Here is an 18,472-nt window from a genome sequence, read left to right as displayed (position 1 = left end):
TTCATACTCAAACTTCGATCAGTTACTCATTTGTAAAATGTAGGTTACGATTGCTTATTTTTATCAGGACCCCTTGGTGATACAAGACGCATCAAATCTCAAAAACCATGACTTATACTTCCATGGATATATGGACTTTATTTTGTGACGGACAGATGAAACACTATATCCCTCCCCGAACTTCGTTTGACAAAGAAAATAAAAATCTTAAAGCAAACAATTAAATGTCAAATTATTCCTCTCAGTAAAAGTTGAAAAGAAGACATTGCGCACGATGTTGGTACTACTCAAACTCCGAACAGTAATCGTTTCCGTTCCGGAACTTTTTTCCTTTACTCCATCATTAGTGTAGAGTATTATGCGGACCCTTATGCGGATCGGAGCTGGAACTGGAGAGTAAGGGTACTACTTAGCGTTTGACGACGTTCCTCAAAATAAGGCGATTATGACCATTTTAAAGAAAGTTTCAGGCGTTCAAGCATACTATTGATGAGGTCAATGTACTGTATGGTTTTTGGTAACCGATTTCGGTTTACCTGAAAAAATATGAGTATTCATTTAAAGGAGTCGTCAGTCGTTCCATGCATATTTGACAATTTTCCTTTCGGCAGCAGTTCGCATTAATAGATCCGATACATTAATTTTGCAAATTTACACAGATTTATTTATAAATTAGATTTTGAATTCATATTCTCCTATATTTTGCATATTCATACATTTGTACATACTCCTTTTGTTGCATTTCTTCCCGTTTCCGTTTCCTTTCTATATTTTATCATTTCCCGATGCTTTCTTTGTGTCAAAATATTTAGGAAGTTAAACGTTCGGGATTCATGTTTTAAATTATCTCATTCCCGTATTTGTGTGGCATATAAAAAAATCTTTTTTTTTTAATTGCCAGCAATGGGTTTTCTCTATTTTATTGTATCAACAACAAAAAATACATGTTACTTCAGACGATTTGAAACTTGCAGATGGACAATGTTCCTTATATAAAACAAATATGATATGAAAAAACCCTAAGATCCCGATATTGGTCCGAGTACACAGTTATTTCGTAGTGCATTTCTTTTAGACAATAAATGAAAATTAAAAAAATCCCACCTGCGCTTTCTCAATAATATTTTTACTGTGTGTTGTACTACTTTTGGGACAAATTATATCAAAATTATAGAAAACTTCATCAGCTCTAACTCAAAATATGGACAATCTTATGTTAAGGGGGTCTTGAAATCTTTTGACAGCTTCCGAAGTGCTAATTTTTTACCTTTTTCAGCTGGACCTAATCACTACTTTACATTAATATTTATGACCCAACTTTTCTTACAGTGTCATTTCACCCCCCAACTTGCTATATGAGGCATAAAACATGGAGAAATAAATTTGGAAGGGGTATAACAAAAATTGGCAAGTAACACACTGTCCACACTAAGGACTATATTCGTGGACAACGAAAATCAAAGGACGATAACTGTGTACTCGGACCTATTTCTTTATATCAATCTCATTTGGTCAACATTTGAATTTAAACTTAAACTATGCCTTTCTCATACATTGGTTGTATTGTAATTTATACATGTATTTTTATTTTCATTCGAATCATGTAAACTGGAAAAAAAATAATGACGATATAAAATTAAAAACCAGAGCATGACATCAATTACGTTTTGCGAACGTTGGGACGACACGGCTATACTTTTTGAAACGATCTAAAAATATTGTTGCCTAACGAAAAAATATTAAACACTATATTGTTTACAGAAAAACAGAAAAACCTTAATCACCAAGTTTTATTTTCTATGATCTATAACTATGCTTAGATTGACAGATTGTTAAAACTCAATTTTAAAGCAAATACAGCGTTGGGACAAGATGGCTATACTTTTTGAAGTCATTGCAATTGAGACTATACGCATGGTTTCCGGCAAAAAATATCATGAACCAGGAGAATAGAAAAAAAACTTTCAAAATTTAATAAATATTTTTCCTCTCAGCTTTTTCAATTTCACGGTATAAATGTGCAACCTCGAAATATACTTACCTTGTATAACCTTATGATGCTTGGACTTTTTTCAGACCGTTTACAAAATTTTTTTTTTTCGGATTTAGACTGTGTACCTCAAATGTTTTTACAAAAGAAATGTCTTCACTGGGAACCCCAGTGCTGAAACGTGTACATTGCAGGTTAACGGGGACAATACTCTGTACCCCTTTTTTGTCATTTTTGCACGAGGTATTTTAACCAATACTGTCAGTGGTTCAGGCTAGTGTTTGTCAAAGACATGTCTACTAAGATAGTGAATCCTGCATTCGATTAGGGGCTGTTCGATTCATTCACAGAACTTTTGAAAATGTCGAAAAAAGAATACACCCTTTTCTATTCAAAATAAATATTCTACATTATAAGGTGTCGACGGTAAGTTAAGAATGGAACTTGAATAACTTTTAAAAGTTTAATTTAAAACAGGACTTTAACAAAAGGTTGCCACATATGATGGACACACCTACATTTAAACATAGGACCCTTGTATGATGCTTTTTCCGTTACATTCTCAGATATCTTTTTTGGTTAATAGCTTTTCTCTATAATAGTTGACCAAAGCTATAAATAATCTTGCATATAAATTCTTCTACTTATTTACGTATTAGAATGTTTCAAAGATTCAGAATTATGTCCAGCGGCACATATTACAGTCATATCCGGATTCTTTATTCTGCGATGCTGAAAAATTCCTATTGTCAAATTCAATTTCAAATAGATATAGACTAGTTAAACAAAATTAAAATATTCATTGTTGGTCTTTAACGCCACTGTTATCATATGTTTTGCTATTTCATGGCGGCCAGGTTTTTGTATGGTGTAGAAAGCTGGAGATCCCGGATGGAACCACTCACCTTCGGCTGGAAAACTTACAATTATAATTTTGAGACGAACCCAGCTCAAAGCTGAAACCTAAGAGCTAAAACGTGTACATTTCAGTTTAACGGGCACAATACTCTGTACCCCTTTTTTGTCATTTTTGCACGAGGTATTTTAACAAACACTGTCAGTGGTTCAGACTAGTGTTTGTCAATGACATGTCTTCTAAGATAGTGAATCCTGCATTCGATTAGGGGCTGTTCGATTCATTCACAGAAATTTTGCAAATGTCGAAAAAAGAATACATGTCATGCTTAATAAAGCGAAGAACAAATGCAAAAAAACCTTAAAGAACTGAATAGAAAAAGACGAAATGATCTGAGTTTCAAACATGACCTGTTTGGTCGCTCGTAATCGGTTGTCTATGAATATAGTTCCTGTAATTTTTTATGTATCTTAACTTTAAGTACTGTGTTTTTACATCTAAATATCTATGGCTAAAAGTATTAGTTATGTTATTTCTTTTATAGAAAACTGTATGATATAATTTTCATTATGCTTTAGATCATTAGGGCACTGTGGCACTATTTTTCAAATTTAATGAAGGGCAATTCTGCCTATTCACGCAGCGACTATTCGCATGTGTCATGTGACTTCGTTTCATGTGTAAGCAGTTCCGAATTAGTAAATTCTTGAGTATACGCCAAGACGAGCATAATCTTTTAAACGTTTGTTTCATTTTATAGACTGTGTACCTCAAATGTTTTTAGAGAAAAAATGTCTTCACTGGGAACCTCAGAGCTGAAACGTGTACATTACAGTTTAACGGGGACAATACTCTGTACCCCTTTTTTGTCATTTTTGCACGAGGTAATTTAACAAAGACTGTCCAGGCGCGGATCCAGAGGGGGGGGGGGGTTCCGGGGGTTGGAACCCCCCCCTTTTTTTTTGGACGATCAATGCATTTGAATGGGGACATGTAATTGGAACCACCCCCTTTGTCCTGGGTTAGGAACACCCTTTTTTTAAATGGCTGGATCCGCCCCTGCTGTCAGTGGTTCAGATTAGTTTTTGTCAATAACAATTACAATTAATCTATAGTTAAAGTATAAAATTATGTAACTAAAATGTAACACTTCTATTGTATCTAATCTTAAATAGGAAATAGCTAATTACAGTCTTATTGTAATATTTTGAAGGTGCTAATAGCTTTACCTCAAGTTTACCTTAATCCCTTTTCCAGAATTAAGAAAGACAGTCTAGTTACTTTCTCTTTGAGATGAATTATTTGCAATAAGCCCTTACTCAGTTTTTACATGTTGACATTTTAACACTTTAATTCATCCTTATTGTAATAAAGAAAATATAGATTTATTTTCAACAAAACTATTCAAAAATATTGCTTAGGAAACATACCTCATCTTTTCTTGGTGATAGTAGCATGGTGCTACAAAATCAATCGTTTTTAAAAAGGCTGAATAAAGGACAAAAACCACGATTCATAAACATCATGCTACAACATTCATTATTCCTAAACATCAAGCTACACCAAAGTCATTTCTTCCGGAGCACACGAGTTTACCCCCTGTTTTTTGGTTGGGTTCGTGATGCTTAGTCTTTAGTTTTCTATGTTGTGTCTTTTTCTTTGTTCAGCCATGGCGTTGTCAGATTATTTTCAATCTATTAGTTTAAATGTCCTTCTGGTATCTTTCGCTCCTCTTTGGTGATGCTTTATAGATACAATATATATAGTTTAGGGTTTAGTCAAAAGAGCTAGTATACATAATACACATCAAGAGATATGGTATGATAGTAATAACCATCCGACAAAGTGAGTCCAAACCGTGCATGAAAGCAGGACTTCAAGTTTTTAGAACTGCAAAACAATACATATTAATTTGTTAAAATCATAATTGAAAAAAAAAGAAAAAAAAATGCCGATTAAAAACAATATTTAAAGATCTTATTCTGTTGTTAAATTATAAATGAAAATATATACACAACGCATATTACTGTTAAAGGAGAATCACTGTCGAAAGCTGGAACATACGTAATAGGATATGGCTTTGTAAATTCTTACGCATTTTTGGTCCTCAATGTTCTTTTTCATTTCATGGATCAGTGAACAATGTTAAGTTTTGGTAGTCAAGTCCATATCTCAGATACTATAAGCAATAGGTCTAGTATATTCAGGGTAAGGAAGGACTGTAAGGTGTACATGTCCAACTGGCAGGTGTCATCTGACCTTGACCTCATTTTCATGGGTCAGTGGTTATAGTTAAGTTTTTGTGTTTTGGTCTGTTTTTCTTATACTGTATGCAATAGGTCTGCTATATTTGGTGTATCGAAATATTTTATAATCAATATGTCAGTCGTTCAGGTTTTATTTGACCTTGAACTCATTTTCACGGTTCATTGCTCAGTGTTAAGATTTTGTGTTTTGGTCTGTTTTTCTTCCACTATAAGCAATAGGTCAACTTTATTTGTTGTATGGAAGAATTGTTCGCTGTACATGCTTGTCTAACATGGTTCATCTGACCTTGACCTCATCTTCATGGTTCATTGATCAATGTTTAGTTTTCATGGTAAATGTTTAGTTTATGTGACAGTTGTAATAAAGCTTTATATTTAGGACTTAACATAATATCAATGATTAGGAATGAAGGCGAGACATTTCAGCATTTGCACTCTTGTTGTATAGTGTCCCATTTGTACCTTATAAACATGCCAAAATTTTATATTTCTACTAATTTAAGTTGTTAATTTTATTTTAAAAATACTTCTTTTCAGTAATTGAATATCAAACAGTACATATGTGCTACTACAGGCCTCAAGTTGATTATTATTTTTAGATTATCTAACCTGTTGCTATTTTACTATGTTCACGTGATAAGAGAAAATAACGTATTACTTACTTCCTATTACATCCTAGTACACAATTGTCGAATTTGTTAACAGTAACAAGTGTTATGTTTAATTGCATTTAAGGTTTAAGGTATGTGCAAATGCTATTATCATTAATACATTACAGGATGATATCAAAACAAGAATTCGAGCATATAAAGCGGTGATATCACTTATGAACTATACAAAATGATCTCCCTTTGACATTGAATAAATCCATTCAGCATAGTCCATAAATAGATTATAAGGTTTTATACGTCCTGCTAGTTTTGTTGATCATTGATCGTCGTTTAGTAGTATTGTGTCCATTTTTCTCGAGCCCTTCGACTGCTGTCAAGATTTTTTGGTAATGTTGATTTTCTTACTTATCCTAAATAATGGGATAATAAATTTACTATGTGCGTACCTTGCAAGGTCCTCATGCCCACAGACAGCTTTCATATGACCTCGAGATCATATCATGGATCAGTGAACAAGTTTAAGTTTTCGTGGTAAAGTCTAAAATTAGATTCTATAATCAATAGGTCTTCTATATTTATTGTATGCTATGATTGTAAGGTGTACATATCCAACTGACAATGGCCATCTGACCTTGACCTCGTTTTCATGGTCCAGGGGTCAATGTTTTGTTTGTTTCTTAGATACTACCAGCAACAGGTCAACTATATATATTAAATGCATAGTAGTCCAGTTAATCTAGCATAAATTTGACCCTAACCCGAAAGTAATTGCAACAGAAGATTTTTAAGTTTTAATCTTTAGCATTATACAGCAAATATACACAGAAAAAAGTCTCATTAAATCTAGCTTGAGGAAGACTAAAAAAAATCACCATTTAAAATTCCTATGAAGATTTGCATTGAAAAGGGAGATAACTCTTGCAAAAAAGGCAGAAATATCAATAACAATTGATACAAAGTTATAACTTTACCACTTCCATTCATCAGAATGTATTGATTCTTGATTTTTTTTAGCGGTCTTTATAGTATGACAAACAACTCTAAAGGTGTTTTCATATCTTTTATCAAGCTATAATCTAGATTTTGTAATTCATTAGTTGACCATTTATTGAATTTATTAACATGTCAAGGTAAAGAATCTCAAATTTAATAATAATTATGCATGTATTCTTCATTTTGTGGTTTAAAGTTTTTTCAGATAAGTAAGTTGCTGAAAAAATATAATATACAGATATAAACAATACCAAATTTTCATATTACTTTTTCAAAATGGTCACAAAGCTTCAAATTTGAAATTTCTTTAATGAAAAATGCATGAAAAAAATTAAACTACCCATAACACTTCGGGTTTGTACATTTCATGAGCAGAAGATTATACAATTTAGTCAAATACAAACTTATAGCCCCATCGCAGTATCATTCTTTACATAAATTTGAAGAAAAACAACCAAAAACTGACCAAAAAAGACTCATTTTTGCAAGAGTTATATCCCCTTCCAAGGTTAATTTCCATAGGAAATAAAAAAAAAAAGGCTGATTTTGAGTTTTCCTCAAGTTAGATTTTATGGGACTTTACTGTGTATATAAAGGGCATAATGCTATAGATTAGAACTAAAACATTTTATGTTGCAATTAGTCTGAGGTTAAATCTTAGTTTGACTGGACTTTAGATAGTTGTAAGGTGTATATGTCTGTCTGGCATGTTTCATCTGACCGTTCCCACATTTTTATTGTTTTTTGGTCAATGTTTAGTTTTCTTGATTAGGTATTTTTCTTAGAAACTATAAGCAAAAGGTCAAGTATCCGTATATTCCGTATACGAAATATTTTGACGGTTATTATTTTGGCGGGTTCAAAATGTAAAAAAAATACCTTTGCACGTGCACTTTTAAATTGGCTCAATTTATTTTGGCGATTTTGTTTTATCCTCGAAAATAAACGAAACCTTACACCCCGCGAAAATAACTTTAACTAAAAAGATCATTTTCCTTCTTGTATAGGGGTCAAACCCTGCCTCCGGGTACGGGATTTTCATGCTGCGTGTAAGACCGGCCTTGGGCAGTTTTCTTTTCTTTGAGTGGGTTGTCTCTTTGATACATTATCCATTTCCATTCAATTTTATTCAAGAATACGTCAATATGTGTATAATAGCATTAGAGAAAAGATTTCGCTCATACATATATCTTATGAGAAGCTATGTGTAAAACGATAATTGTTAGTGAAAATGTAAATTTCAAAATCTTAATGGCGTTTTAGTGACATTACATGTGACATTTCCGCATTGATTTTATCATCATGTGCATTTATCGTGCAATTAAAAAAAGCCTTCTTTCGAATGTCTTGAATGATCATACTATTTTCTAATATCAGGTACAAATAAATGGATATTTTCTTTGATGATATGGTGTGTACAAGTTATCATTTTGTACAAATTATAATTTGTACAAAAAAATTGTACAAATTATAATTTGTATTTTGACTTTGTACAAGAGGTGTCTCTACAAATTACAATTTGTACAAAATTTGACAAAAATTTACTTATAACTTGTACAATAATTTACAATATGTATTCTGGTGGGAAAAGCACTGATACACACTACATAACTGTTGTAAAATGACCACACAGTTCATCTTTTTTTTTTTATCAAATACTTAAGCAGTTCTTTATGATTGATTTCGTTTGAGCAGGTGAGTGAATTATGGCATCTTTTGACATCACATTTACATTCAGAAGCACTATTCCCGCCCATGCATTTACATGAAAGAAACCCTGGACAACCTATTTTTTAAGGCTGTTAAACTTTTTTACGTATCAAAAGTTTAAGCACAAGAACCGATGTTGTAAATTAACATGTGTCTTTGAAAGCTTTAATTTAACCGTAAGACATAAATAACCTGTTAAAATTAACATAGCTTTTCGTATATTTGGTACCCAAAATCTCCAGATTCAACAATTACACCTTAGATATTTTGAGAACTGGTTTGGACACGATCACACTGAGGAATATGTATAATGACATTAACCCGAAACAACAAGTTTTGATTCTAAGTTATTGTCTCGTTTTCTATGTTAGATATTAGTCTTGGGTCTATTGTCCACACGGCAAATGATCGGTGTTTCAATGTGATTGTCATACTCAATTCAACTATAAGCTGTCATTGACACATAATTGTTCTTTCATGTATCATTTCCCGCTAGGTTCAGAAACTTGGACAAATTTCTTCTTCAGATCAACAATGCCGACCATGTTTACACAATTACATCAACCGAGTAAATGACTAGATGAGTGTAAATGATAATACCTCGGATACATAGCTTTGGAAAATCACTTAAGAAGAGATATATGTGAAAGTCAAAATATGACATTTCTAATGCTATCATTCACTCACCAGCTCAAATGATCTATATACATGTGTTTGTATTTTGTGCATAAGATGTACTGTACGGTTACTTAGTAACAATTCTATAGTGGTGTGTATCAATGCTTTTTCCACCAAAATCAATATTATAAATTGTTGTACAAGTTATAAGTGAATTTTCGTCAAAAATTGTACAAATTGTAATTTGTACAGGCACTTTTTGTACAAATTACAATTTGTACAAAGTCAAAATACAAATTATAATTTGTACAATTTTTTTGTACAAATTATAATTTGTACAAAATGAGAACTTGTACACAACATATATAATCATTTAAAAATCTACCCTGATGACGTGATTCATGATATATTAATCATAATAAGGTTTTTTGTAACCTGTAGTAGGCAGACCTTAATCATAAAGTAAAGCAGAAATAATCCTAATCATGCCAAATCCTGTAAAGTTATGTCCCTATTTTGATAGTTTGATGGTTTATATATTTTTTGTTCTTAAGTTTATCGTGTTTATTTAGTAACAAAAAATTATAATTAGTTATCAAAGATATCAGAATTATAATTTAATATGCCAGACGCGCGTTTCGTCTACATAAGACTCATCAGTGACAGTCAGATCAAACTAGTTATTTAGCCAAACAAGTACAAAGTTGAAGAGCATTGAGGAACAAAAATTGCAAACAGTGTGCCAAATATATAAAACATACGAAGAAAATGTTGCAGAAAACCCAATGATTTTTATTCTTAAATAGTAACATACTTTTCGCTTTTACAGGCAATGACTACTTCTTTTGATAACTGTGATATTTGTAATTTGAGACATATTTCGAAGCATTCTGTTATTTGGTGCTCTGATTGCGATGAGGGATTGTGCCTAGAATGTTCAGAACATCACAGCTTATCTAAGTTATCACGAAACCACAGCGTTGTTCCTATTGCTGAGTATAAAAAGTTGCCATCCTTTCTGGTAAACATAAAACTGCATTGCGATAAGCATGATGAGAAGTATTCATTATTTTGCAAAGAGCATAACGAATGCGTTTGTAGAAAATGTATCATTTCCGAAAAGCACAGGAAATGTAAAGAAATGATCCCTGTTGAAGATGTGATTCAAAATTCCAAAACATCAGTAGTATTTACAGAAATTGAGTCCTCGCTCCAAGAAATGAAGGGGAACATTACTCTTATTTTAGAAGACAGACAAAAGAATTTATCTTCATTATCAGATACGAAAAAGAAAATAGAATCCGAGATTTTAGCAGTTCGACAGCAGATAAATCACCACCTTGACAAAATACAAGACCAGTTTATCAATGAACTAACATCAGCAGTAGAAAATTCAACCCAAGAAATCCAAAGTTTCCTTGCGTCTGTACAGGAAATCCAAAGAGAAATTGATGAATGCATAGAAGATATAGTAACCATAAAGAAGCATGCAACCGATCTGCAAACGTTTTTAGGAATAAAAGAATTAGAAAACAAACTGAATGCAACAGAAAACACATTGCTATCATGGAGTAAGTGTAAACTTTTGGCTCACACCGTAGTTTCATACCAGTTAAACACCGTATTACAAAATATCAATGACGAAATAAATACATTTGGAAAAACGTTCGTTGATAGTCAAGCATGTGAACTTTCATTACATAGAAGGAAAGAGGGTCAGGCTCAGTTGATTAAAGGAAATATCGGACCTGGATCATGTGGATGTTCTATTGAGAATATAACACTGAAATTAAAAACAAACATAAATACATCAGCATCAAATGTGTCCGGCTGCTGTATTTTACCTTGTGGTAAATTTGTCGTGGCAAACTATGATCCATCGTATTTGATATTGTTTTCACCTGATGGAAAAATTGAAAAAACAATTGCTGACATCATGCCAACAATTTATGATGTTGCATGTATCGACAATGATGTTGTTGCTGTAGTCTCAGTAACTGAAAAGAACATTCAACTTGTGAATTTAAAATCAGAAAAAACAATTAAAACTATCCAAACAAGTTCTCCTTGCTGTGGAATTACTCACTCTGAAGGTAATTTAATAGTTTGTCCGAAAAAGGGACAGCTACAGCAAATCAGGCTAGAGGATAATAAGACAACGAAATTGGCAGTGATGTGGTATCTTTGTATATCGCGGCATTTGGCAACACACTTTACTCTAGAAAGAGAGATGTGGAAACAATCATCTGTCATAATAGAAACGGTGACATACTATGGACATTTACAAACAAAACGGCTCTTAAAGGACCAAGAGGTATCGCAGTGGATGAATATGGAAATATTTTTGTTGCCGGGACCAAATCCAAAACAATTACTGCAATAGCATCTGATGGCTCAAAGCACAAAATACTCCTGTCAGAGAAAGACTTGGTCGGTTCTCCGTGGTCTATATGCTACAACAACAAATTAAAAGTTTTGCTTGTAGCAAACCAAAAAGATAGCCAAGCATATTTGTACATTGTTAACCATGTTAACCACGCGTAAAAAATATTCCCATCTGATAAACTATTTTAACTTAAACGAAAATATTTGACAAAAAAACTTGTTTTAATGCAAATCAAATCAATATCTTTTATAACTTTTTAGTGTATGATAATGTCATATACAATTTATAGAAATTTTTAACAACACTATTTTATAGAGAATTTGTCTGTCACACTTAAATGTCTATTGTTTTTGTAACATTGATCATAAAACAAGATAATTGAAAGCACGATTCAAGGTTTAAGTTTAGGAGTGGGATGTAAACTTCAAATAATTTGAAAAGGTATTAAATGGAGAGAAAGAATCGTATCAAGGTGGTTCGTGCCCCGATTCGTAACGGTGTTTCTGTTGAACATTGATCGCTTGCGCTCAAACTTGATTATACTTACACTCCCTAAAATAATACACCTTTAATATGACAACGTATTGGAGTGATTCACAGAGGACTACATGAAGTGACTGATTTATATCAGCAATAATTGTCTCGCCTTGACGGAGTCAAAAGGCAGTCATATGTATGCTGTTTCGGGCGTCGGCGTCAGCAATGTATTAGTTTAATGATTATGTCAGTTAAATGGGGAACCACTAGTGGTAGGCCAGAGGTATTTAGCACGCTGTTGAATTAGGATTGTCACATCTCATTGCCATGAAGATTATTCGGTTGCTCCCCCTCAGCCATAGTTTATTGACTTAAATGTTTTCTTAGTTTACATGTATTTGTTTGTGATTAGGTTAGTTTAAGAACTATTAGTGGTAGGCTAATGTTGTTTGGTATGCAGTTGTATATGCATTAGCACATCTCATGTTCCCCTCGGGTCTTTTGACTGTAAAAATATGACTGAGTTTACATGTACTAGTTTGTGATTAGATCAGATTAAGATTAACCGTTTATTGTAAGTGATATTTGGTATGCAAATGTATTGGCATTTGCATCATAGACTTTAAAACTTCAAGGCACAGTTTACAAAAGTAAACCATTATAGGTCAAAGTACGGCCTTCAACACGGAGTCTTCGCTCACACCAAACAGCAAGATATAAAGGGTCCAAAAAATTACTAGTGTAAAACCATTCAAACAGGAAAACCAACGGTCTAATTTATATAAAAAAACGAGAATCACAAAACACTTATGAGCCCCATCAACAAACGACAACCACTAATCATCGGGTTTCTGACTCAGGACAGATGAAATCAAATGCAGCAGGTTTAAGGTGGTATGGGCGTCTTTCGCCATCTTGGATTGTTAACAACAGAGAACCTACGGTTCAGATTTTCTATCAAATTAGCCAAATCAAACTAGTGTGAATCTTTATTCAAAAGAATTATTATAAGATTATAATTATAAATTATTATATGCTTACATACATAGATTATTTGTGCTTGATTTTTGTCTTTATTTGATGACATTTTATGTGGAGGTAACTCTAAAATTGGTCATTTTCTGATGTTATATACATAACATTTTGTAATTTAACCGGAACAAATGAACGGTATCCCATTTTTTTCTTTTCAAAGCATTTTCTATAAGCTATCCTTCATGTTTTATTTTTCAGTTCTATCATTTAATTTAGTTTCTATTCACATAATGATGGTGTTTTTTCCTGTATAATCCATACAACATGTGTCATTTTGTCACAATCTGTAGCTTTCGCGAATGCACGGTGATCTATCATTTTTATTATATTTATGAACATATCCCATATACGTACTACGTTTTGGCAAAGTATGAACAAATTATATCTTTTTTTACTCTTTCCTATATACCACCTTAAATGTTATAACATGTGCTAACCTTCATCAAATTTGAAACCAAAAAAAACAAAGAAAGAAAAACTATACAATATCAATTGAAACGGCTTAACTCAATCAAAAGAAACATTAATAGAAACAAGGTAACATACACTGAACGAATAAATTTGATCTGTGACAAAACATGTATGCTAACGAGACTTCAAAAATTGTCTGAAAAACATTACATTGTGCAATTCCAAAATTGTCTACAGGATGTAGGACCGTAAGATTTAAGAACTGTATAACAATCATATTAAGCAATGTTCCCATTACCAAAAAAAAAGTGTAACCTCAAATTAGAAAAATATTCAAAGATCTTATTCTGGAACTATATTGATAAACTTTAAGTAGAACATTGGGAAAAACATACAGGGCTTACAATTCACAACGTTCTAAAACTGGAAAATAAATAATGGATATTATTTTCGCCTTCGTTTTCTCTTAATCTGTTTTATTTGTCAAACATCTCTCGGAATTATGGGTTCTCAATGATATTCACCTTTGTAGTATATTTGATCTTGTAACTTTTATGATTTGAACGTCAACGATGATTTCTTTTACAAACAAAACGCGCATCTTGCCTTAGAAATTATTAGCCTTGTGTTTATGATATTTTTCTTTTGTATGGAGATTTATGAGTTTGACTGTCGCTTTGGTATCTTTCGTCCCTCTTTTGTAACTTTAACATCTGAATCTATAAAATATTCTCAGGTTGATATTTTTATTAACCTTTTTAAGATATTGTTTATTTTTGTTTTTTTTAAATACTATGAAATTTGTTATTGCATATTAACATTTAAGCAATATAATGATATATATACATGTATGATACTCAGGGCCTTATGTTGATATTTTACTAAGTTGCTGATAGTATTAAGGATTATCTAATCTGTAATATTTCACCATGTTCACGTGATTAGAGAATATGACGCATTATTTACCTTCTTGTACAAATTTGTCGAAATTGATAACAGTAACAAGAGTAATGATTAATTGTTTTTAAGGTATGTACACATGATAATGCTCTAATAATTAATACATATGCAGGAGGATATTATCAATAACACTGACGGTACAAATTTTTCTGTACCAGATGCGCATTTTGACAATAAATGTCTCTTCAGTGATGCTCGAGACCAAACTATTTGAAAAACGAAAAAAGCTAATTGAAATATGAAGTGGCATAATCTTAGAAAGTACAAAACGTATAGCCAAGGTAAAGTCAAATCTACAAATCGAGCTCATATAGATGTATAACCTGAAATGATTTTCACCAAATAACCACCCTTTGAATTTAAAAAAAAACAATTTAATTAAGCATAATTCATTATAAGATTATAAGGTCTATACGTCAAGCTAATACGATTGATCAAACCATAACTTCAAGGTTCATTGATTACCGCTTAGAGGAGTTATTTCCATCACATTACAAGGGTTCATCAATTATAATGTTAACCCTTTCTATTTACATGGTTCGTGATTCAACATTGCTTTCAAAACAAAGTTAGTTTTTCATTTCCCAATTGAGGAATATATATATATCCCTAAAGCAAAGGTCTGATTCCTTTCTTGGCTTATGCTTTATACTTTTTGTTCGTTTTAGTTATATTAGCCTATATTTTTAATAAGTTTGGGATTTTCAAATATTTGTATCACTGATGAGACATTTATAGTCGGAATACGCATCTGCTGAAATAAAAATGGTACCATCAAACTTATTACTGTATTTGGCAGTTGACATTCAATCTCATATATCAATTGTTTAACGATTTGTCAAGCAGTAAATGTTTGTCAGGCGGATTTACTTGACTTTGTCATTTTAATAGGTCATTGATGAATGGTACATGAGTACATTTGATTCTCAGCTAAAGGAGAAGGAGAAAAACGTACATGCGTGTACAATACCTTTCGGGGTGTAGTCTTTGCTGTTATCTAAACTGCCCATAACATTGTGTAAAATTGAAATCGTTGTCAAATATTTCAATTTCAAAAGCTTTATGACGTCATAGTGACATCACCTGTGATTTTTTCACATTGGTGTGTGCAAGGGATGGGGTAATTGAAAATGTAATGGTAATTAAGTGTAATGCATTACAATTTTCCATGTAATTGAATGTAATGTGTAATTGAGCATTTTTTTAATAACATGTAATGGTAATTTAATTAATTACATTGAAAAAAGCATGTAGTGCTCAATTACTTTTGAATTACATTTCAATTACATATACTTTTATGGTGTTAAAGATAAGGATTTGTGTTTAATAATATAAATTGTAAAATAATACTTGTTTTTCAAATATTGATATCACATACTTTTTTGATATATGAAGTCTATAATTTATACTGAAGTAACAATGTATATTAATATTTATTTGACCTACAGATGTTATTTTTTAAAGATCTTTTAACTAAATAGATTGATATAAAGTAATTAATCACCTTGTTAAACAAAAACCAAAAAAAGTGTCACTGTGAAAAATCTTTCTTAGACAGTTCATTTAGAATTTAAAATCACTGCACACAATCATTTTGTCAAATTTAGTATACACAAAAGGATTATAGAAATAAAAATTAACAGCTGTAAAAACAAACAGCAATTAATCAGATTAAAATGTCCAGGGGCAATGCCACTGTTACATGTATTTTTATCTAATTAGCAAAATATTGCTAATGTTTAGACATTATACATACATTATTTGTACTAAAAATTATTTTCAATATTGTGACAAGCACACTTTTTGATATTTTTAATTTAAAAAAAAATATTTATGATTTATGTATAATATCTTTATTTATATATTATGTTTAATTTAAATGACTTCAGTTCTGAGATGTCAAAATACCCCTTGATGTATTGGCAAGTTGATAGGAACCAATTCCCCCTCCTTTCAATATGATGATCTTCTGATCATAGAACTTCCATGTTCTGATCAAGCAATATCTGCCGTATTAGCTCCTGTTGAAAAGCTATTTAGAATTGATGTCAAAGTGTTCAGACCAGAGAGATTCAGACTAAATGACAAAACATTAAAATAGCAAATGATTATCACATGCAACGCTTAAACTATGCTTACATGAATAATTTACACATGCATTATTTATACATGTGTAATATTGTTAAAAAATACCATGAAGAAATGTAATGTGTAATTTAATTAATTACTTTCGTAAGGAATTGTAATTTAATTAATTACATTTCAAAAACAGTGTAATGTGTAATTGACGTAATTGATCATTTTTGCAATGTAATTTGTAATTTAATTAATTACATTCCAATGTAATTGACCCCAAGTCTGGTGTGTGCCGATGTTATCAACTAATTCATTTATCAATAAACATTAACACATATGCTTGTAGCATTATTTTGAAAGTCTTTTACAATTGTACTTGCAATATCAAGTGCCAAATAATGACTCTAATCACTTCCTTTGTTGAATATAATAATCTACCTGGCTGACGTTATTCGTGGTATATTGGTTATGCTAAGTTTTTCAGCCTGTTGTAGAGAGGCCTTTATCAAAAAAAGTAAAGCAAAGACAGCCCTTATCTTTTCCACACCTGCAAAATGGTGTTCCTATCATAAAGGTTTGATGATATATTGTGTAATGAAATGGTATTCAGATCATTAAACAAAATTATAATTTATTCAGAAAACCAAGTAAATATTGAATGTATTTTATTTTGATGTTTTCATTGCATTATTAAATTTGAAAATTAAACCATATGAAATTCTTTATAGCAACATACTCTTTGGTTTTATCTTACAGATCATGAGTACTTCTTTTGATAACTGTGGCATTTGTAATTTGAGACATATTTCGAAGCTTTCTGTTTTTGGTGCTCTGATTGCGACGAGGGACTATGTCAAGACTGTTCAGAACATCACAGCTTATCTAAGTTATCACGAAACCACAGCGTTGTTCCTATTGCTGAGTATAAAAAGTTGCCATCTTTCATTGAAAACATTAAACTGCACTGTGATGAGCACGATGAGAAAATTTATTGTTTTGCAAAGAGCATAATGAATGTGTGTGTAGAAAATGTGTCATTTCAGAGAAGCACGGGGAATGTAAAGAAATGGTCCAAATTGAAGATGTGATTACAAATTCAAACATCTGCAGCATTTACAGAAATTGAGTCATCACTTCAGGAACTGAAAGCAAACTTTGGTTTAATTCTGGAAAACAGACAAAAGAATGTATGTTCATTTTCAGCCTCGAAAAAATTAATTGAATCCGAGATGTCAGCGATTCGTCAGCAGATAAATCACCATCTCGACTTAATTCAAGACCGTTTTAAAGCTGACCTAGACAAAGCTGTGGAAAAATCGACCAAACAAATACAGATTTTCATTGCATCTCTGAAGAAACACCAAATAGAAATCGAGGAGTCCATAGAAGATTTAGAAAACATCAAGAAGCATGCGACAGATATGCAAACATTTTTGGGAACTCTGCAATTAGACATCAAACTTCGAAAACAAGAAAAAGACCTGCAGGATTTGATTGATGGTGGTACTTTGACTTATACTGTAGTTTCTTCCCAGTTGAACCCGTTATTACAAAATATACATAAACACATAACTTCAGTTTGGAAAAATCATCATAGATGTTATACCATTTCAACTATCACTACGAAGAAGCAAGCAAAGTCAGACTCAAATGATGAAAGTAATGGGGAAACCAAAATGTTCCGTTGAAAATATAACTCTGGAGTTAAAAATAAAATTTAAAACAAAAGCTTTCAATGTGTCAGGATGTTGTATTTTACCTTCTGGAGAACTTGTAGTTTCAAACAACTGTCCTTCACATTTGACATTATTTGCACCTGATGGGAAAATAAATCGAAAAATTAACTGCGATTTACCATATAATTTTGATGTTGCATGCGTCGACGATACAACTGTGGTCGTTGTATCAATGACTATGGAGAATATCGAACTAATAAATATGGAATCAGGTAAAACATTCACAATTGTTCGCAATTATTCCCCTTGTTGCGGCTTAACGTATAAAAATAATCATTTTATAGTTAGTCCCCAAAAAGGACAGATACAGGAAATCAGATTAGAAGATACAAAGACATATGGTATT

At 31.8% G+C, this 18,472-nt stretch overlaps 1 protein-coding gene across 1 annotated transcript; it reads left to right on the top strand.

Annotated features, from left to right (window-relative positions):
• The first annotated feature begins 5,757 nt into the window (after positions 1-5,757).
• LOC139482162 (uncharacterized) lies at positions 5,758-11,562 on the top strand. The gene is made up of 2 exons (XM_071265863.1): positions 5,758-5,855; positions 9,875-11,562. The coding sequence occupies exon 2, from the start codon at positions 9,878-9,880 to the stop codon at positions 11,426-11,428; it is 1,551 nt and encodes a 516-aa protein (XP_071121964.1). The 5' UTR covers positions 5,758-5,855; positions 9,875-9,877; the 3' UTR covers positions 11,429-11,562.
• The last annotated feature ends 6,910 nt before the right edge of the window (positions 11,563-18,472 follow it).

This window comes from Mytilus edulis, chromosome 7, assembly GCF_963676685.1.
Source record: "Mytilus edulis chromosome 7, xbMytEdul2.2, whole genome shotgun sequence".
NCBI lineage: Eukaryota > Metazoa > Mollusca > Bivalvia > Mytilida > Mytilidae > Mytilus > Mytilus edulis.
This window is presented reverse-complemented; position numbering and strand designations above follow the sequence as displayed.